This window comes from Rattus rattus, chromosome 18 (genome assembly GCF_011064425.1).
Source record: "Rattus rattus isolate New Zealand chromosome 18, Rrattus_CSIRO_v1, whole genome shotgun sequence".
NCBI classification, from domain to species: Eukaryota; Metazoa; Chordata; class Mammalia; order Rodentia; family Muridae; genus Rattus; species Rattus rattus.
The window spans coordinates 40574924-40597682 of NC_046171.1; the positions used below are offsets into that span (position 1 = coordinate 40574924).

The window sequence follows — 22759 nt, forward strand, 5'->3', positions numbered from 1 at the left end:
TAAGGGTCTCTCTGCGTGGGATCTTTCAGAGCAAATAGTCCTCCCAGAAGAGGAAAACAGTGAATTGACAAACTTAATGGATTAAAAAGATTAGACAGAACGGACGAGAATTTAAAGTTATCTGGACATAGATCTGAGGAAGACACCTCAGTATAACACAGGGCAGGACAGTATGAACGTCGAATTGTCACATGAATTCTGTCATGAGCAATATGGACCTTAGGACATCTTTTAGAAGATGAGGCAGCAACACTGGATACCTGAACTCTTCTTATAGGAAAAACAAAATGGTCCTAGGGCCCTACTGTGCAGTCCGGTCCCCCGGCCCCTCCATGATCACTGTTTGAGTCACAGATGCTAGGGCATAGAAACAGCTTAAACGCCTGGTTCGGCTGATGAATGAACATGTGGTTCTGTAAACAACAGAATTCTGTTCAGCTATTATGAAAAACGAAATTATGAGACTTGTAAATAGATGGAGTTGGGAAACATGCCAAGTCAAATAACCCAGACCCCGGAGGATTAGCCAGATCACAAGGTCTTACTTACAGGCTATCACAGTGTTGAATTCTCAGATTTGTGTTGACTCGGAATACCTACAGAACCCAGGGGAGCAGAGAGACTATTGGTGAGAGGGGGAAGAGAGATCTTAGGGGTAAGGGTGGGGCATGGGGCTGAGCAGAGCACAGGTGAGGTAAAGAGGAAATAACGCAGCAGAAGGTTACGTTCAGAGAGGGATGAGGGTAGGGCAGAGAGGAGCGGGTCAGAAAAGCGGTAACTGACCCTAAAGATGCTTGGAACACAAGAAGCAGCTGTGTAGGGAGCCTGAGGAGTCTCCTCACCCCAAATGTGGGCAGCACCTTCTAACAGCAGCCCAGATAAAAGGGGATTAGCAGCGGGGGATTATTGGCCTGTTAGTGGTTTGGCCTTGCTTCTTACTGCTAAGGGAGTGTATCTTGTACTGCTACTTCTTTGCTGATATCAAAACCAGTGTTGCTGGCATCCATGGGTGACTGAGGACCAGCATCTTTCCAGAAACCTTTAAGGTCCTAGGTGAGCTGTGGACTGCTGAGGCCCCGGACCTCAAAGACCAAGCAAGTACATGGTTCTCAGTCTCCGGAGCGCGTTTCAGCTGTTGCTACCATTTCAAAGCTGACTTAACAGAGTCTTTTACCACATACATTTGTCCTATTGGTTCTGTGCCTCTAGTTGAAGTAGTTCTTAGTCTGTGGGTTGCAACCTCCTTTGTGAGTTGAGTGAGCCTTTCACAGGGTTTGCCCCAGGACCAGTGAAAAACACAGATATTTACATTATGATTTGTAACAGTAGCAACATTAGTTATGAAGTAGCAACAAAGATAATGATATGGTTGGGGACACCACAACATGAGGCACTGTATTGAAGGGTGGCAGCATTGGGAGGGTTGAGAACCACTGCTCTAGAGAAAGCTGGCTAACACACTTCTCTTTGATTTGTTGGCCAGGGGTGTCCTAGAGCCCAACAGAACTTGATGGTACGACCCGATTGCTGAAAACACCACATATTTTGGTCATAGGACATTGAGACTTGAGGATGGTACTGACAGGGAAACAATACGCCTGCTGATTGGCTCTCACAGCAATGTAAGGTGGCTAATGTAGCTTGCTGGAGGTGGGGGAAAGTCATCAACAGCCATTCTCAGCTGTGACCAACGACGGCCAATGTGCAATTGGGGTGCACATTGTCACTGCTGTAGTGACAACCACCCAATTCCTGCTTGGATCTAAGATCTGATCCCCAGGAGAAAAAAGAATGGTTAGTACTGTAAATCTTGCCGAGAACACATGGGTGGGGGGATTCATAAGTCTCTGCTTCTATTATTTTGCTAAATGGACACGAATCACATTGCTTCCTAAATTTATATCTCCATACTCATAAAACAGTGCAGCCCTTGGACCCCATTAGGGAAGTTTCTTTGTGCAATGGAGTAGTTAATGCAGAAATTCACAAACGGCCAGAGGGTAGCACGTCAGTGGACTCTACGGCTTTTCCCTGTAAATGCCGCCCTGAGCTGATTCTGCGCACTTACTCGCTGACCGTGTACATCACAATGTGGATTTGATCCAATGCTTGTGACAGGGACCTTCCAACCCCTGGCTCCTCTCCTGGCGCCTCTGTCCTTGGCTTTCTCTATTACGTCATGACTCACTAAGAATGGACGCTGCCAGTGAATCTGAGGTAGCGCACAGCTTTCAACCAGAGCCTTATCCCGAGACACGGAAGTGTGAACGTGGTGTACCTGATGAAATAAGGCGGCTGTGTTCCCTAGGTCTCATGCCGGGATCCACATTTAAGGGGGTGGCGTTTAACATTCCTTTCTGACACCAGAACACGCTTGGGCTCCCACCACACTCTCTGCTGTCCTTTCTGCCCTCTGTATCACGGCAAACACAGTCAAACTGTGCAGTTCAGTCAGCTGAGCTTCAAGGCGCTTCTGCAATTGTTGGGGTATTAGGATCTTCCTGGCCGCCGCTCAAAGACGCATGCTTCAGTGACATTACTCTCTTGTAGGCAGTTTATATGCATTTGACAGTTAGTGGCCAGCCCCATAATCTGGTTCTCAGGAGCCAGTTCCTGCCAGGTGTGGGTTGGCCCAGGCCTATAATCCCAGCGTTTGGGAGGCCAAGGCAGGAGAATCAATTCTAAACGAGACTGTCTCAAAACATACAGAGCGTAAACTGTTTCTGCTCAGAAAGAGCTTGTGTGCCCCTCCTTCATGGTCTTTGTCTTAACATTGGTCCCTTACTTACGGCAACAGTCCAGCTTCTGCTTTGGTGTTTTAATATTAATTCAATTCGGTTGGACCTTTTACATCAGCTCAACCGGTCTAACTGTTTGGGAAGAACTCTGTCCTGGGTCTGACCAGAAGCTTGCAGTGAGGAGAAGGCAGAGGCAAGCACTCACACTGAGCAATGCTTTTAGGGTTTCTAGAATGGGAAGGAACCTGCCTGCCTGCGCACCCCAAATGCTTCAGGAATGCTGACTCGGTTTGATCATGTGATTAGAATAACTTCACCAGCGTTCTGAACACACCCTCCCACCTCCCAACAGCACGTCTTTCTATGCGACCCGTTTAAGTCTGAGGGTGGTTTGCTGGTGTCGTCACAGACTTAGGACAGAAGGACACAGGGAACATCTCAGCAGCACTTTCTATAAAAAGAATGCTTTATTCAAAAATAGGATCTTTTCAAAAAGGAGAAAACTTTTATGTACAGTTATTCTGTTTAGAAACAGTCAAAAACACAGTAAGAGAAATCGAGATCTTGAAATTATGATTCGTTAACATGCAATACTGTTGTTGAAGTCTTTCTCTTACTACACTCCAGTAATTCACATTTGTTAAGATGTGCTGGGACGACAGAGAGCTTTTGTATGAATTCTTTCCTCCTGTATGCCACCCTTCCTGGAAGACACAGAAATGGCAAGGGCCAGGCAGTGCAATGGTCAGCACGTGATTTAAAAAGAAAACTCCCCACGGTTACGGCTTTCCAACAGGGGCTACAGGCATTTTCTGATAGTGTCAATGGCTTTTCAAAGATCTGAAAAGAAATTTAATTTTTTCTAACATTCAAAAGTTTTACTCTTTATATTCACAAACAAAATCAGAGTGATTTTAAGGACAAAACTGTGACTTTGAAGAAATTCCAAGTGGTAGTTTGGACTCTGCCATAGGCTGGCCAGAGGTAACTCATTATCATTCGTCCCAGTGGCGAGGCAGAGGCCGCGGCCCTGGTTTGTGAGAGCACGGCCAGGGCCTTAGACAGTGATTTCAGGTAACGTTCCCAGCCCTGGCTTGCTCCCTGCTCCCCCAGTGCCAGCTTCAGCGACAACCTCGCTTTCTGCTTAGGTCGCACAGCCCCGGCTCTGAGATGGGGAAGATTAGGAAACGAACCGCAGACTGCTTTTTAATTTTACATGGCTTCATAGTCAGAGGAAAGCTGCAGCCCCTGGTCACTGATTTACAAGTAAAAACAGACCACGCCGGCCATACAAAATAACGGAACGCGAGGAAGAACTTGATTCAATGGGCGGTAATTGCCGGGTGGTTCCGCCTTTGTTCCTGCCACCCTGGTTGCCTGGATTGGACAGTGTCTGGCGCCTTTATGAGCCGTTAGCTACGCCATTTTCCATAGGATCTCATATCCAATAGGCATTTTTTTTCTTGACTCCAAAAACGACAAACGACCCTTTCAGTGACATCACAGGGACAAACGCAGCTGCCTGCCAACAGTGACTACCTGTCGGACATACCGGTTGTCACTCATATGAATGACGTATACGTCTACAGAGAACAAAATGAAGCTGCTAAGAACTTGGCTGAGGCAAATTTACAAAGCTCTTAAAACAATAGGCCAACCTCATAAGGCCATGTAAGAACAGATTACCTATAAATCAAACTGTCACCCAACACGTTTTAATAATTAAATAGTTAAATAGGACACTGGATCAAGAACGATCCCAGACAGTGAAAGGACTACTCCCACTAATCCCACAGCTTGATGAGGCCGTCCCAGCCGCACGTGATGACCTTGGATGTCTCGTGAGGGTGCCACACGGCGCCGATGCAGACTTTATCATGGGCTTTGAAGCGACTGTAGAGTTTTGTAGTCTTCCAGTCCCAAATGTTTAATTTCCCATTTCCATCTCCCGAAATCACATAGCTGCAATGCAATGAAAACACAGCCTGGTTACTCAGCCACCTCAAACTGGTGAAACGGACAGGAGGCAGCCCCTTCGCCACCTCAGACACGGACGTAAGGCGCTCAGAAGAACCTGCATGCAGCGGTCTGCACTGACACATCCGCAGCTCTCCCTCCGCCATGCTGCCCGTCTACGCGGTGGGAAGTCTCTAGAGAGGCAGAGTGAGCGCAGAGCCGGTCTCACAGGCAGGGTGAGCACCAGACTCTGTCCTGCAGTTCTGAGCACCCTCAGCTTCCACACGCTCTGACTCAAAGACGAGCCCGAGCTAGGAAGCTGGGGCCTCATTACCACACTGAATATGAACACCGCAGGCCTGTCTGAATTCTGTACACCTATATATTTTTAACTAAGAGTTGGGAAGTGAACGCAGAAGTTTCACTAATTGTGACCTAGAAACATCCAAAGGCTGCATTTCCGTTCCAGTGTGGACAATTCCATAGGTAAGATGGCACCCTGTTCAACGCTACCCATCCAACCACAGTGACGTGGAACAGCAGAGGGAAAACCGTCATGGCGACATAGACAGGGGTTACTAGGGAGCTTAAGGGCACGGATCTATGCAATGTCAGAAAACACACTGAGGAAGACACCACAGAAAAGCCCATCTCAGTGCTACAGCTCAGTTCTGCCTTTATGCCTGCCATTTTGAAAGATTACACAGTGATTTGTGAAATACACTCTACACATATACGTCGTAAGTGAATATGGAGACAAACTTACCTCATGTCTGGTGAGAAGTCCACCTGACAAGCATAGCCTGCTACCATGTGGCCCTTAAAAATTTTCTTCTTATTCAATCTGAACCTGTTCTGTGCTCCAAATATTAAGATTTGGTTATCCATGGACTGGCATGCTAGCCATTTCCCTGTAAAATGCAAAAGTGGCATATTTTACAGAAAGATTTAAACATTTTTTAGAAGTTTATTGAAAAAAAATATTAGCTTTCCTTACACTTTTGTTCCAAAATACGTTATAAGACCAGAAAAGCAAGTTCCCATGGCATCTGCAGTTAGAGATCAGCCATTGGCAGGAGGATTCCTTTATCTAACGTAACGGACCCCACTGCTGCATGGACTCTACTGCCCTCGAGTTCTCCTCAGAGCAGAGCTGCTCACTTTGTAACACTAAGGAGACAACTCCCAAGCCCAGTGTCAACATAAACCAGTTATGGATGGAGCGTGCTAAGTGGAATTAGTTTATAGTAAGTCCAGCAATAGAGCTAGAGAAGGGAACTATTAATGAGCAGCTCCATGATAAACAAAGAATTATTAAATAAAACTGCACCAAAAAGGAGGCCTACAAGCATATCGAGTATTTCTTAAAAGTTACACTGCTTTTATCTACCCGGGAGTCAGCAGAACCCTGGCCCTGCATACAGTATTTACTCACATCTGATACTTGTAAGAATGGCCCAGAAAACAACCCCACCAGTGCCTACGTGAGGAGAAGGCTCTGTTCAGGTAGGGCTAACAGATGGCTAAAACCCAACATGAAGTCTTGAATCCTGACGACAAAGGGTGTAACACGGTGACTGTCAAAATGGTGCCTACTCGCTGCTTTCCTAAGAATGACAGGGCTCCTGCCAGCTGTCACTGAGCTGCACAGAAAGGCAGATGGAGAGCATCTTCTCCCTTCCCTCCATGTCCTCTTCCACCTCAGAACGCCTCTGAAAACATCCCCCTCACACCCTCATGAGAGACTGACCTTATCGGTGTGCCTGAAGCACAATTTCCTATTACTTAAAGGGTTATCTCACCAATTACGAAACTACTGATTTTTTTGTTTTGTTTTGCTGAAGGAAATCTTTTGGAGATGTAACTCCCTCTCACAATCCTCTGCACCTCTTCTTTTCAACTTGGGCCCTGCAAAATGGCTCCCACAGAGAAGCGGGGAGAGAAGGCCCTCTGCCATCAACAAGAATAGAGCATTAGGGCTGGAGAGGTGGCCCAAGCACTGGTTAAGCGCACTCTTCCAGGGGTCCAGAGTTCATTTCTCAGCATCAAAGAATCCGACAGCCTTATACAGACAGACATGCAGGCAAAACGCCTATGCACATAAAAATGTCACGCCATTAACACTCCCACGTGCGACTACGCCATGAGTGGGCTGCACAAAGCATGGCCTTTGGCACTCAAAGACAGACAGGATCCTCCAGAAAGGAGATGAGACTCCAGATGTGAGTGCTGACACCAGCTCAACAAGCTGTGTGGGCCGGAGGACTCAAGTCCCACCTCATATCGGCATGGCGGTCCATAAAATGTAGCGAGGATGAGGGTCCACCAGCAAGCTGAGCGGTGTGACCTCGCCCCATCACCACAGCCAAACATCTAAAGAAAATGTGCGTGAGAACCAACTTCTCAGTGTAAATGGGGTGCAAAGCTGCATTAGAAAACCCTTTACATGTAAACTGCTAAAATGCTCTCATTCTGAAGGATTTTCTATTCCCTTGAAAGAAAAGCACTTCTTAAATGCTTTATTGAACCCGATTTGTGTTGGAAGGAAAATTATTAAAAACTAAGAAATAAAAAACAACGTAAGCAATCCTTGACATTAACTATAAACCACCGATTCTTCTATTCTTCAAAACAAGAGAGTGGGCGAAGCGATTCACACATGAGAACCAGTAATTACTCCTCATTCTGAAAAGGTTTCGCTCCACAGGGATGGGGACACGCGGACTCCCTAGACGCAGGGCCCGCTCCTGTGGCTCCAGCAGCTCCTGTGTCTTGGACGCTCACTTGAAACGAGTTCTGTGATGGACTCACCATTTGGAGACAAAGTCACTGCCGGCATTGAGTGCATGCTGGGCTCTGCTATGTACTTGAAGTCCACAGGGATATCCCTAAAATCCAAGATAAATGGCATCTTAGAACCGGTACTCACGAAGGCACACTGGGAAGAGTGACCCAAACGCGAGCCACTGCCTTTCCCTCGAGCTGCCAGGATGGTTTGATTACTGAAAAGCTCTTCTGTTAGAACTGCCTTTCCCTGGAAGCTGTGACAGTGGCAGTGGTTCTGCTTTCTAACTGTTAGACTCTGGCCCTGCTCCTGCCAGACATTCTTAAATGTTGAACCCATCTTGAAAGGCGGCGTGGCCGGCAGAAGCGGGGTGCTTGAGCTGGCTTCTGGGGCACATTACTCACCTGCCAGCCAACCTTGCCCGTCACCCCAGGAGCAAGTGGGGGCACGGCGGCCGAGCCACAGGGGTCTGCACTTGCCAGTCTTATCTGCCCAGAAACAACGACCCAGGCCACAGGAAGTCCCTATGGCCACCGACATGCTTCCAGCTGACTTGCCGGCCACACTCGGTGGCATCTAGCATACCCCACCTCTCCCTCTCAGAGGCGTTAGAGCTTTGCTTGTGCTGCACTGCTAGAGAAAGCCAGCCCCTCGCTGTTTTCCTTTACCGTGTATGGGTGTCAGCGTTCTGTATGTGTGCGTGCGACTGTGGAACTCAGAAGAGGGCATCAGGAAGGCCTCAGACCCCCTGGCTATAACTGGAGTTACACAGACTGCTCTGAGCTGCCGTGTGGGTCCTGGTGCTCTTAACCGCCCAACCGTCGGTTCTTTTCTCCTATCATGGCGCTATGCTGAGGCAGAGGACACATGAGTCTGGAAAACCTCCTCTTACTAAAACCCTGGTGCTGGGACTTCCTGCCCCTGGGCTCGGTCTGCTCTCTCAGTCTTCCTCCCTCCAGAGTCACCAGCGCTCACTCTCAGGAGCAGCTCAGAGAGCCGAGGTCCCGAGTTGGTTTGCCCTCCATTGAGCAGGTCTGAGCTACCTCCTCTGTCTCCATGCAGCCCCATTCACCACCCAAACCAAAAGTTCTGCAACCAGTCTGACCTGCAGTTTGCACTCTGACCATTTCAGGCCCCATGTAACCTCAGGCACATCACTTGAACTGTTTTAGTCTCCTTATATGAAGAGGAAGAGCCCACCACACACAAGACTGCTTTGCACAGGAGATCAGACAGTGCATGTCCTGTGTTTAGCTCAGTGACTGACAAATGGAAGGCACTGGCTCCAGAGCTGGGTCCATCAGTGACGAGCCCAGTGCTGACTCTAAAGACGGGGCTACTAAATGGACACCCCCAGCGTGTCCTCGCGGGAAACAAAACAGCAGTGTGTTGCTCTGGAGTGTTTCTCAGGATCTGATGTAGTCAAAGCCTCTTATTAGTCAAATTCTCCACGAGTGTTTTAAAGTCTTCTAACTGGTACAGCATCTCAATATTAACCACGTTCTTTTATACCATCTACCTTCAAAGATGGGCTCTCAAGACCACCCAAGACACAGACGTCTGGGTGTCACTCAAACCACTAACGCCACACGCACGCACGCACGCACGCACGCACGCACGCACGCACGTACGCATGCCATACCACCCCCCACCCCACGCGCACCTTGGGGAGATGGCTCAGTGAGTAAGGATGCTTGCAGTGCAAGTATGAGGACCTGAGTTCAAATCACCAGCACCTATAAGCATGACTATGAGATAGAGGAAGACACCTGATGTCCTCGTCTGGCCTCTGCATACATGTGGATGGTCATGTACACACCCTCACATGTGTGCACACACTGTATGCTTACACCCAAACCGAACAACAAACCAAACCAAACAAAGACACTCAGTGTCCACATCAGATTCTAGGTAAGAAACGGCCTCTCCTTCTTTCTCTCTTTCCCCCTCCTCCCCACCCTTCTTCCTTTTCCCCCCACTGTGAATGGAACCTGGGGGCCTTGCAGTGCTAGGCCAGCACTGAGCTAAATCTCTAGGCCTAAGAAGTACCTTTTCTGAAGAAGACCTAATCACTGAACAGTGATCAGTAAGCCTGCAGCTAAATAGTAAGGTAAGATACAAAGTCCAGTCAGTGTCCTCGAGATAATCTGGAAGGACAGTGTAGGTGTAGAAATCGCCATTTGCACTGAATCTGAATTGACCTCAATTATCCCGACAATACTGAGGGCCTATTCTGCCTACTTGGCTCTCCCAGGGAGTCAGTCTGAGGAGGCAGCCTCTGGCAGTGGTTCAAGGCTGCCACTTTCTCTTAAACTGCTACTTCTAGGGGAGGGAGGGAGGTGCCCTTTCTAGTCCCAGCCAGGCTGTGTCTTCACTGAGTTCGCTGTTCTGTGTGACTAGAAGTACAAGCCGGGCTCCACCCAAGAACTGATTTTAATTAGAAAGATTACTACGTATTTCCTTCAACTAAATCATAAAAATATCAGGATACTTAATGAAACCAGCTTAAGGATTTACGATTTTGACTTTAGAAAAACAATGTTCTTTGGATAAAAGGAAAAAGTAGTCAATATATTCTGATTATATTCAACAAGCAGGATGTTTAAAGCTGATGATATGAGGCAACTCAGGGCCTGGATGGTTACAAAGCAGGCCAGAAGAAAACGATGTGGTGTTTTCCTTGGATTTGTTCTGAGGCCAGGATCTCTATGTGTGACTCTCACATAACTAAACGTAGCCAAATATCCTATACCTCGCCCGCCATTTTGTAAAGATGAATAAGGTATTAGTGAAGCATGTGAGGGGGGCTTGCGAGATGGCTTGGCGGGTGGAAGAAAGGGCTGCCGTGCAAACCTCAGGACCTGAGTCTGCTCTCTAGAACTCACCACTGGAAACGTGAAACACACACACACACACACACACACTCCCTCTCTCTCTCACACACACACACACTCTCTCTCTCTCCACTCTCTCTCCCTCTCTCACACACACACACACACACTCTCTCACACACACACACACACACTCAATGTAAATCAGGGCTGGAGAGATGGCTCAGCAGTTAAGAGCACTGGCTGTGGTTCAATCCCCAGCACCCACACGGCAGCCCACAACTGTACTCCAGCCCTAGGGGATCTGACACCCTCACACCAATGTACATGGAATAAATCATTTATAATTTATTAAAAAAAGAATGTGAGATGTGACAATTATCATGATCACAAACAACAACAATAATAAACCAAGTTTAAATCCATGTACTCTTGGGAGAGTCTTTAAAGATTGTGAAGGGTAGTTATAAATGTTTAGATTTCAATTTCCAAATTGTCAGTATTTAAATAATTAAAACACTTTAGCTGGAAGACAAGAAAATTGTGGCATATTATCAAGCTTTGGCTATAATTTTTTAATTGCTTGTTTCATAAGTCGGGTTTTTTCTGATGAACACTCACCATTCCCAAACTCGTAGGCTTTTATCATCAGACGTACTCACAAATCTTCGGTTCTCATCCACAAAGACAATCGTGTTGACAGCCCCCAAATGCCGATCGTACTCTTGAACAATCTCCCCACTGCGAATGTCCCACTGTGAGCAACAAGGGAAGGCACACACAGAGGTAGGGGCACTCATGAGGACAGCCAGATACACTTAGGGACAGACTCCTCGTGCTCCGTGTCTAGGCACTGACTCCTCCCACTCCATGCTTAGGGACTGACTCCTCCCACTCCATGCTTAGGGACTGACTCCTCCCACTCCATGCTTAGGGACTGACTCCTCCCACTCCGTGTTTAGGGACTGACTCCTCCCACTCCGTGTTTAGGGACTGACTCCTCCCACTCCATGCTTAGGGACTGACTCCTCCCACTCCATGCTTAGGGACTGACTCCTCCCACTCCATGCTTAGGGACTGACTCCTCCCACTCCATGCTTAGGGACTGACTCCTCCCACCCCATGTTTAGGGACTGACTCCTCCCACTCTGTGTTTAGGGACTGACTCCTCCCACTCCATGTCTAGGGACTGACTCCTCCCATTCTGTATTTAGGGACTGACTCCTCCCACTCCATGTTTAGGGACTGACTCCTCCCACTCCATGTTTAGGGACTGACTCCTCCCACTCCGTGTTTAGGGACTGACTCCTCCCACTCCATGTCTAGGGACTGACTCCTCCCACTCCATGTTTAGGGACTGACTCCTCCCACTCCATGTCTAGGGACTGACTCCTCCCACTCCGTGTTTAGGGACTGACTCCTCCCACTCCGTGTTTAGGGACTGACTCCTCCCACTCCGTGTTTAGGGACTGACTCCTCCCACTCCACGTCTAGGGACTGACTCCTCCCACTCCATGTTTAGGGACTGACTCCTCCCACTCCATGTCTAGGGACTGACTCCTCCCACTCCGTGTTTAGGGACTGACTCCTCCCACTCCGTGTTTAGGGACTGACTCCTCCCACTCCATGTCTAGGGACTGACTGGTACCTTCTGAGCACAGCACAAGTGGATGCTCAAAGTGGCAGGCATCAACAAAATGAACGCTGTTCTCTTTCCTCAGACAACCTAAAGCTCACAAATCCTGACAGATATACTGAAGAAGGACTTACCTGTACAATCTTTTTATCAGACATCCCGGCCACAAAGAGATTCTGCTTATCTTCATCGGGATTGAACTTGACGCAATAGGGTACTTTGCGGTTTGTAAATCTTGATATACACTGTCCTAGACAAAGAGTCAAATTAAACAGAAACGTAAGTCTGACTCCCAGAGGATGGCAGCGGCATGAAGACCTACTGAGTGGTCCTCACTGATTCTGAGGAAGGGCAGCTCGACTCTTAAAACCACCACATGGGTATTTTCCATAGAATTTTTTTTAAATGATTAAAAATATTTTTTTCAGGGGCTGGGGAGATGCTGCAGTTGGTAAGAATGTTTTCTGTGTAAGTGTGAGGACGTGTGTTTGAATCACCAGGCATGGCTGTGCATGTCTGTAAATGCAGCACTGGGGGCAGAGACATGAATCCTGGGAGCTTGCTGGCTAGTCCAGTGAGGCAGGGAGGCAGTGAGGCAGTGAGGAGGCAGTGAGGCAGTGAGGCAGTGAGGCAGGGAGGCAGTGAGCAGTGAGGCAGGGAGGCAGTGAGGCAGTGAGGCAGTGAGGCAGGGAGGCAGTGAGGCAGCGAGCAGTGAGGCAGTGAGGAGGCAGTGAGGCAGAGAGGCAGAGAGGCAGGGAGCAGTGAGGCAGTGAGGCAGTGAGGCAGGGAGGCAGTGAGCAGTGAGGCAGTGAGGCAGGCAGTGAGCAGTGAGGCAGGGAGGCAGGGAGGCAGTGAGCAGGGAGGCAGGGAGGCAGGGAGGCAGGAGGCAGGGAGCAGTGGGGCAGGGAGGCAGTGAGGGCAGTGAGGAGGCAGTGAGGCAGGGAGGCAGTGGGGCAGTGAGCAGTGAGGCAGGAGGAGGCAGTGAGGCAGGAGGCAGGGAGGCAGGAGGCAGGGAGGCAGTGAGGCAGGGTGAGGCAGGGGCAGTGAGCAGGAGGCAGGGAGGCAGGGGGCAGTGAGCCAAAGCTGGGAAGCTTTCAGTTCAGTGAGAAACCCTACCTCAAGGCAATGAAGTGTACACACACACACACACATACACACAGAGACACAGACACACACACACATACACACACAGACACACACACACAGACACAGACACACACACAGACACACACACACAGACACATACACACACAGACACACACACACAGACACACACACACACACACACACACAGACACACACACACACACACACACACACACACACACACACACACACACACACACACACACACACAGACACACACACACAAACAGACACACACACACACACACACACACACACACACACACACACACACACACACACACACAGACACACACACACACACACACAGACACACACACACACACACACAGACACACACACACATACACACACACACACACAGACACACAGACACAGACACACACAGACACAGACACACACACATAGACACACACAGACACAGACACACACACACATTCATATACACACGCCCTAAAACCAGTGTGCCATCCCTTCAGTTCCTGCAGTGGGCTATTTTGAGGACAGAGGCACTCCTGGTACAAGCCGTGAGAGAGCAGCTCACCACGTCAGGATGAGCGATGAGTCAGACACAGAGACAAGATGCCGTGGTTCTACCTACAAGGAGCCTAAGGACAGGCACAGGCTCTGGTGACAGAGCAGTTACTGTGATCCCTGGGATCGGTGCAGACAGGAAAGGGTGCGAGAACCCTACTGCATGCTGGGATGTTCTGTCCTGACCTTGGCGGTGTCTAACAGAGCTGTGTAAGTTTGCTCTATTAGAAACCATCACCAAACGCCCGTGCACTTTATGTGCACCTCGATGCTGAAGATCTGTAGGACGGTTGGCTTTTAGCCTTGGGGACACTGAAATCATGTAAGACAGGAGTTCTTATCAACATTGTCAATTTAGGCAACTGGACTAAATTTACTGTAGTCCAGTTCTGGGTACATGGGGGGAGAGAGAGAAAATCGGATGGTGCCCAGGACAGGCTGTGGCTGTCTGTCCTTCAGTGTTTGCTGTGTAACCATCCAGGTGAGAAGGGTGCTCCCCAGGTTAGACAGAGGAGCTCCAGGGTGCAAACACGCTGGTGCGTACCGCCGATTTCCAATAGTGATAGGTGGCACTGGGAGAAGGCACCCTTTCACCAGGGGACCACTCTTACGAGAACGCCAGCTCGGGAGAGGAAGCCGCACTCACCTGTCTCGGTGTCCCAGAGTTTAAGGTACCGGTCGTAGGCCGCACTGAGGAACTGTGTTCCGGCAGTGTTGAAGCAGATGTCTCTCACAGCTTTGCTGTGACCTGGAGGTAGAGCCAGGAGCTATGGTGAGGACAGGGGCTACCACAAGGGAGGTTAGACAGTGGCCTCAAGGAAGCCCTGCTGCATCTGCCTTCCTGACGCTGGGGCTGGGGAGGGGCTGTTTTTATTCCCGCGGTGGGTGAGGCACAACACTCGGTAAGAACTGAGAGAAGAGCTCGGCCTTTGTTTTCCATCTGTCATGGCGTCTCCTCAGCATGCAGTACACACACTGATGACTGTCTAGCCAGGGATTTACTGAGACCCAAAGTTCTAAGTATTGTCAGTGAAAGGAGTGGAGCGGAGACCTGGGAGGCGGCTCACTGAAGGAAAACCAAAGTGACCCGAACCGAAGTTCAGGAAGTGCAGCCTCCTTCAGCAACTGCTTTCCAGGGACCACATTACTTAATTTCATAGAAATGGATTCAGAGCCATAGCGTTAGCTGGATTTCCCAAAAGATGCTATTCTGACACTAAATTAGTTCCAGGGCGCTGATTCCAGTGTACTTAGACGTCAACCGTGCCAGAGCACGGTTCTGAGGAAAGTGCAGTGCAGCTAAACCGAAGCAGACAAGCCCTCCTCTCACTATGAGCAGGACGCAGATAACTTCCCAAAATGTGCACAGCTCAATCGTCAACCACGGGCGGGCGGGCTGGCTCCTGGAACCACCCCCAGCACAGAATTCCTGTCAGGCGGGTGCCGTGAAGGGGGGTGCCATGGTAACAAGCACGGCAACCAGAAGTCCCTGCTCAGAGTGGCTATTTGCAGAGAATTCCAGTTTCCCCCTGAAGAATACCCTGGCAGTACAGGTGAGGCTGGTGGAGATCAAGTCCACCATATCTGAGTGATATTTTATTCCCCTGGAGATAGTTAACGGTTCCCTAGAAGTCTCTGTGCCGCTGTGGTATCTTGGTATCTACTCACACAGAGGACCCACACGCGCTAACACCGCATGGGAGAACAGGCTCCCACTTTAATCGAAGGACAGTCGCTGTGAGCCACGGCCCTTCGATGCAGTTAAATTTGGAAAAAGTCACAAGCAGCGAGGACAGGGCACCCTTGTCAGAAAGGCCACTGTGGCACAGCCTGTCCTTCCTTTCGTCCACGTATCTTCAAGGTTTCCTCAACCACGTCTCTTAGCTCCAGCGGCCAGGCCCTGACCTTGTTTAAGGCTTCGCTCGTCGCGCCTGCTTACCGGGCACCTTCACAGTTTCTCAGACTCAGCAAGTCCAACCTGTGCCCCTCCCTTGCTAAACACAACGTCTGTTCATCAGCCACCGAGCTTCCGCCCCGTGTCGCTCACGGCCTGTGTCTGAATCTCATTACGTTCTCTCCTCTCACCGTCTCCAGCAGAGACTAATACAAGAACTGTGTGGTTTCCTTTCCTCCTAGGCTTGCCTCTCAGAGTGCCCTGCAGACTGCCACATAATCTCTGCACCCGTCCAATGCCATCACTTTCTAGGAAGGGCAGTTAGTGGCTCTCCAGTGCCATTACAGGACGCAGCCCCTTTTGTTAGCAGCATGACGGCTCTCCATAACCCGGCTCCCTTCTACTTCATCCACACTGCCTCTCCTCTACCCTGGCAGCGGTTACCGCACACGGTCCTAACGCAGCACACGGTCCTAACGCAGCACACGGTCCTAACGCAGCACGCTTTCTCACGGCGCTCTGCCTCCACCGTGCAGGCTCCCTCTCCCTTCCTCGTCCTCCTTGCCTACCTAGAGATTTATTCCTTCACGGCTCAGCTCACGCCTGTGCATACTTTCCTGGACATCAGGGCAGTAAAATTACTGTGGACGATGTTCTCTTTCTTGCAAAAGCATTCCTAAACAGATTTATAGGCAGCGAGAAAAAGAAATATTACCAATAAATGTTCTCAGACAGCGCCGGTCTCCATAAACTTCCCATAGCTGGAGAAAATAAAAAACACATGAAAATATTAACGTTTTCTTTATGGTGTTAGAAACTGGACCTCACGTACACTAAGAATGGGCTTTGCCAGTGAGCACAGCTCTAGCCCTGGGCTTCCATCAAACAACAGCCGTCATTTGCGAGCTATGTGTGTGTACCCATCTTTGTGGGTGGAGTGGATTTAATTACTAAATATCACCTACTTTGCCCGTCCGTGTTACATAACCGGTGCACAGTTATGTACGGAGTATTCTTTACACTTGGGGAGGCTTTTACATCACAGTATCAAGAGAATTTAGCTGCACATGCATTTTATCTGGGGACTTTCATTTTCTTACTGTTTTTTTCCCTATATTTTATGTATTTTTCTATAAGGAACAGTTTTTACTTTTGTAACAAACTAATTTTTAAAGTAATGAAATGTTACTAGGACTGCTGTTGTGTAACACTTTAATACTGAAAAGTGTCTTTACAAATATTTTCTGGGTAACATGTGAAGAATCTCTGTGAAAATAATATCTATGGTCTCCCAATTCTAATCATATCGAAAACATATAAATACAAAGGTTTCAAAGCTACATCATGCTGTCTACATCACAGTCGTCCTTGACAATGTTGCTAGTGCTCTAAGATAGAGAGCATTTCTGACCACTAATGCTCACCGGATAGAAGCCTCAGTCCCTGCACAAGCCAGGCAAGGCCCTCGGGGCCTGCTCCTTGCTGGGGACAATTATTTTCCTCCTCTTCTAGTTTATGCTCTGACAACCACGAAGCTGTTGTAGTTCCAGCATACATTGAATCAGCACTGGATCTCCTCATTCTCCCCAGCAGGCTCTGCTCTCCCTGCCCCTCCCCTTCCTTGGCCTGCCTATCCCATGCTTCCTCTAAGGCTAGAACTTGCCCCTGTGCTTGTCTATGTTGCGGTGAATTACATCGAGATGCAGTGATCAGTCCCAGGAACAGTGTGCATTTCAAACCTTTGATATTATAACCCTCTGCATATAACAGCTTCCTAATGAATGTCTACAGATGTCAGCTAGAGTCAGCTTTGTCTTGTTCCTTGATTCAACGGCCGATTGTAATCTCAATGGATAAAGTGAAAGTTAAAGAAAATTAGAGATTTACCGAGAAACTGTTTTAATCAGAGACAAACGGTTTCTATCACAAATGCCTGAAAGGCCGCTCCCATTAAAAGCAGGGGCTTTATATACCGATCGTACTCATCAATATTTAAAAAGGATAAAGCCTTAACGATCTGACTCTCCAAGCCACAAGGATACTATAGAGTTGGTATTTATGGAGCTGTCACAATGACCTGGACGCAGAAGAGACACAAAGATACCAACTATTCTTTAAAACTTAAGGTTTCAAAGAACGTTATTTATCGAGTTGACAAGAGTGACAGCTTGCTTCTCCTGCCTCACTGCGGCAGGCCGGGAGGAAGGTTCAGATGGCACCCGCTTCCTGAGAGCACCAAGAGCGGGAGAGGGCTGAGGGACTGCTGGTTGGTGTCCCAGTGCTCAGAAGGAAAGGATAAAAGGAACTGTACTGTCTACCTCTGGATGTGGGTTTCCACATGTCTCTTCTTCCTCAGCCGGTCTGAGGAACAAACTCAGTTACATATCCATAACCTCTATAAAAAATGCATTATTCCTGATTCAATATTTATGTGCCCAATGCCAAAGTGATTGGATTCCATCCTAATCAGCTGTCTGAGCTTTAGAAAGAGTCTAGCCAATTGGGCCGCAGAGCCATGTCTGACTCTACGCGTTTGGAAGCTGTCCACAACAGATACATCCATAGGGAGTAACAGAGAATAATTAGCCTCTAATTGCCTAACAACCCCACATTTATTTATGATGAATCAAGCAGACTTAACCAAGGCACTGGCTTTGGGGCATTCTCTCGGGGTGAACGAAAACTCACCTTAATTTTACAGTCCATGGAGCAAGACAGCAACAAATGTCCGGAAAGAGGAAACAGCCTGACAGCACTGACGCCCTAGACAAAGCACACACTGTCACTCGGAATCACGCTAGGGACAGCATCCATGCTAGGGACAGCATCGCGGGCAACCCTACATGCTGTTTCTCTTTATTCCAACCGTCATGGCCTGGACTAGGCGTCGTCAGCGTTCTCAGAGGCCTCATCTCGACACTGACTAGGGAAGGCTTCAGATGCTCGAGTCCCCCTCTGAGCCCCACGTCCCTTTCCCTTCCCTTTTCTGTAGTCCCCTGTTCTTGGCACAGATCTGGACGTTAACAGCTGGAACAGTGCACATGACAAAGAATCTCAGCCTCTAACATCTGCAAATATCTGCATTATTTTAAACTTTACCTCGCATTTGACAGCAAAGAACATCTACTCTCTGGCGTGAATTAACCCGGAACCGCAGCACTGTTACCGCGGCCGAGCAGCAGGCTCGGTACCATCTGCCCATTACTCACCGAGTGGTGCCAAGAGGGAGCAGATGGCAGCAGGAACTTGTGGGGAAAGGGACGGGCACCAATACGGGGGTGGACACTGACCCATAAAGCTTACACCACAGCCAACCTGGATGGCCTTGGAGACTGGAACCGCCAAAGCCTGCCTCATAGTCACCTTGAATCGGCTGCTCCTACTCTGCCTGCTTGCCCCGTGTCAGCAGCTGAAGCTTTGAGCTGGCTTCTCTTTGGGCTGCATAACGACAACGTTCAGTGCCTTACCTTTGTGTGTCCGGACCACACGTGGATTTGTTTTTTGGGAAGGTAACATTTCTCAGGCGGCACAGATGAGCGCAGGTTAACACCAACATCCTGAGGGATGTGGAGGTAGGACCTGCCTTGATAGTCATACATTTCTTTAACTAAAAGAAAACGGGGAGAGAAAGCCATAAATAAACATAAACCCTAGTCATGAACTCTGTATTCTTAAAATAGTAACACAGTCCCAGGTCTACTGTCCACGTCGACTCAGGCGGATGAGGCTAAACGTCAACACCGTGGGTTGGCTAAAATTAAGCTCTTGGAGCTCTTTCTATCACTATGCTGGAAGGTAGTAGTTTAGAATTTCTAAATGCCCAAGAGGTAAGAGGCCTTAAATAAGATCTGCAGTTCTCTCACTCAAGCTCACACGGTCGTGACAAAGACTTCACTGCGATACAATTACGAGGGAAGGAAAGATAATATTTAGGTCTCTGAGTCTCTGTTACACAACTCACAAAGGCGAGTGTGAACGCCCCTTTCTCCACCTTTCCACTTTCTACCTCTCGGCATCCTTTACAGCTGTCTGCCTTTCCCCATTTTAGGAAATGTCACACGGGGGTCAGGGGGTCAGGGGGTCAGTCCGTCACTCCTGCAACATGAACCCTGCTTACAGAAGCCTCCACTGAGACCATGTCGCATGCTGCACCCTGTGGTGCTGTCTGTACAATGCTGTGTGTAGTTCTAGACACATAATGGTTTCAGTTTGGAAAACAAAGTCTTTCAATTTTCCTCCCGAATTCCTCAGCGTGTACACATCCAGGCAGTATACCTCTGGATTGTGTCTGTTTGGTTCAAAAAGCAGCCGTTAGAGTGGTTGGTTTGAGCTTCATTGAAAATCACTAAATGAGTTCTGCTTGGAATTAGGACAGATTTTCCAACAACTTCTCAAAGAGCCCTAAATATTCGTCTGCCATTTTGTACTACGGATTCATGCAAAAGTGATGACTGTAAAATCAAAATATTGATCAAGTCTGAAGAACATTAAATGCTCTCTCCCTCCCACAGCACCAAACGTTCCCAAGATTTGGTTCTTATGTAAAAATCAATAAGAACGTCCATTTCATTAGGATGAAGGTTCACTTTCGTTTTTGCTGGTTTCTGCTTACGGAGCTATAGTTTTGAGCACCATGGCACTAACCAGGTGCCTTGGAAATAAGACTGAAGCTTGGGAAACCATTTGGTCTCCTGCAGCCTAAGGACTTGATGTGACAAAGTACCACGCCATCGGTACTGAACCATTCATCGTCTCAGCTTCCTAACTGTAACGATTCTTAACGAATGTCACACCGCAGTCCATTCGAACACCTAGTAAGCTCTACTCTGTTCACACGCAAACAGCTTTTCCTTCAGAAGTGGCTGCACGAGATGATGATCCCTGAGGATTTGGCTTGGATTAAAAATGAATAACTGACGCACGTAAGGAATCTATTTCAGGAAAGAACTTATGGACCATTCAAGATTCTTCTTTACTCGTTTTTAAAAATCCACTGATTCTTAAACAAAAAGTCTGTGCTTATCTTTAATCACACTACACCTCCCTTTCAGTCACATAAAAAGGTCTGTGGTGACTTCTGTAGGACGCATCAAAACAATGCTTACACAACGGCGGCCACCAGTACGTGCAACTGGTGTTATAGGGAGGGAGAAACACAACAGATTTTCATGACAATAAAGATGTTGAAAGCCACTACCATGTAGGATGGTCTTCTCCTCCCCAGGCTTCTCTTCCTCCTGTTTGCCTTTCTTCTGCCTCTTTGCTGTGATTTCATCCAACTCCTTTTGTTCTTCCTAAGGAAACAGTGAACCTAAAGTGAGTGCCCGACATCTCACCAGGCCCCACCACTGCTGGGGACACCTTCACAGCGAGGGCCACAAATACGTCTCCTAGGACAGCTACGGCAACTCTGCCACAACAGAGACGGTCACCTCTTACATAGACCGCAGACGATATTAAACACATGCTCGACAATAGTGTTAAATTCACACACACGCACACAGACACACACACACACACACAGACACACATACACATACGGTCACACAGATATACACAGACACACACACACTGACACATACAGACACACACACTCACTCACTCTTTTGGAATGCCTAGAAATAAATTAATCATGTGCTAGTCATGCAAATGACAGCCATCAGAAAATGTGGCCTCGGAGGACACAGAGCCGAGAGCACAACGCTGTTTTCCTGTTTTCGTTGCGTTGCTTTTACATTGCCAAGACAATGAAATCCAGCAATTACCGATTTGAGACCAACTTTACTGAGGAGATCTGGGAGGGAAGACAGGGAAACGGCAAATCCGTATCTATCATAAACAAGTCCAGGCATGCTATCTAAAGGAAGACAGCAGCATGTGCGTGCTCCAACGTCAACAGATGTGGAAGAGCTGGAGCTAAGGACAAAATTATCTCGGGTAGCACTGTGCTTCAGAACCTGGAACAGCGCCTTGCTCTCAGAGACACCGGGTTACAGAGGTGGGCCAGGATTCTGTAGTTTTATTTTATAAACTTCACAAGGATCTTTTAAAAATAATATAGATAAAACAAGATTTTCAAAGTAAATTAGTAAGTAAGGTCACTGCCGATCCCACTGTGAGAGCAAGGCTGACTCTAGTAACAAGGTCAGGGATCGGAAGGCCAGCAGGCAGGGGAACCCCTGAGGGATAGAAACTGTAATTCTACTAAAAACTGGTTCCGAATTATATATAACTCAAAGAGCATAGGAGACAATGTGACAGGAAAAAGGCAAATACAATTTTTGCAAAGAAAAGCAAAGAAATTGTTATATTTTCTCAGTCAGCTAAGGCTGAGAAATTCTGATGAGTCATGGTTCTCAAGGGAAATCTCACATCTGTCCACACAGGCACGACTGGTAGAGACACACACAGTGGAACCGACGAGGAAAACATCAAAGCTCACTTCTGAAGGCTTGGCCACATCTTTTTCATCCACGTATTTTGCCCATGGTCCCAAGAAACCATCAATATTAGATGCATCGTTTTCTTTGAACTTTTTCCTCTTTTCTGTTTTCTTCTGACCAGTTTCAAAAACAGTTAAGCCTGCATTAACAACAAACACAAACGGAGTGAGTGCACCGATTCTCTTTAGAAATATCAGCACATATGATTTTATATAGTTACGGTAGATCTAAACAATCAAATCCAAATGTCTGACTGCCACACAGACCCACGCGTGCTGACAAAAAGAAATTACTACTACTACACCACTACTACTACTACTACTACTACTACTACTACTACTACTACTACTTCTACTACTTCTACTTCTTCTTCTTTCTCTTCTTCTTCTTTCCTCCTCATTATTATTATTATTATTATTATTAAAGTTATTATTAGCTTAAGAAGGGGGAGAACAGCCACTGCTTGGCAGGAGACCGAGGAAGTAAGCTGTCACCAGTTTGCTAGCCTAGGCTTCTTAAAGACTCATGACAGAAGCCGGGGAGGTGTGGGGAAGGGAGGAGCTGCTCAGTCCAGGTGCCTTCTTAATGAATCAAAAACCAGTATGGTGGGACTTTTGCTTTGCTTTCAGAAACAGAGTCTCACGGTGCCTGAGCTGGGATTCTAGGTGTGTACTGTCATGTCCAGCAAGATATCAGCAACTCTGGAAACAAGATAAACTAATTTATGATTTAAAAGTGGAGTTAAACTCCAGCTAACGGTTACTAATTTCCTCTTACTCCCTGTGTATACATCAAC

The 22759-nt window shown here is 47.9% G+C and overlaps 1 protein-coding gene across 1 annotated transcript in view; it reads right to left on the minus strand.

The window, feature by feature from the left end:
- Positions 1-3186: 3186 nt before the first annotated feature.
- Positions 3187-22759, minus strand: part of Cdc40 (cell division cycle 40) — a 52297-nt gene continuing 32724 nt past the window's right edge. Inside the window, exons 5-15 of the mRNA XM_032889177.1 lie at positions 21963-22102; positions 20718-20814; positions 18988-19127; positions 18209-18283; positions 16236-16281; positions 14273-14374; positions 12081-12196; positions 10932-11065; positions 7506-7582; positions 5461-5605; positions 3187-4700 (exon numbers count right to left, since the gene is read on the minus strand). Coding sequence (XP_032745068.1) covers positions 4523-4700; positions 5461-5605; positions 7506-7582; positions 10932-11065; positions 12081-12196; positions 14273-14374; positions 16236-16281; positions 18209-18283; positions 18988-19127; positions 20718-20814; positions 21963-22102 — 1250 coding nt within the window. The 3' untranslated portion in view covers positions 3187-4522. The remainder of the gene's footprint in view (positions 4701-5460; positions 5606-7505; positions 7583-10931; positions 11066-12080; positions 12197-14272; positions 14375-16235; positions 16282-18208; positions 18284-18987; positions 19128-20717; positions 20815-21962; positions 22103-22759) is intronic.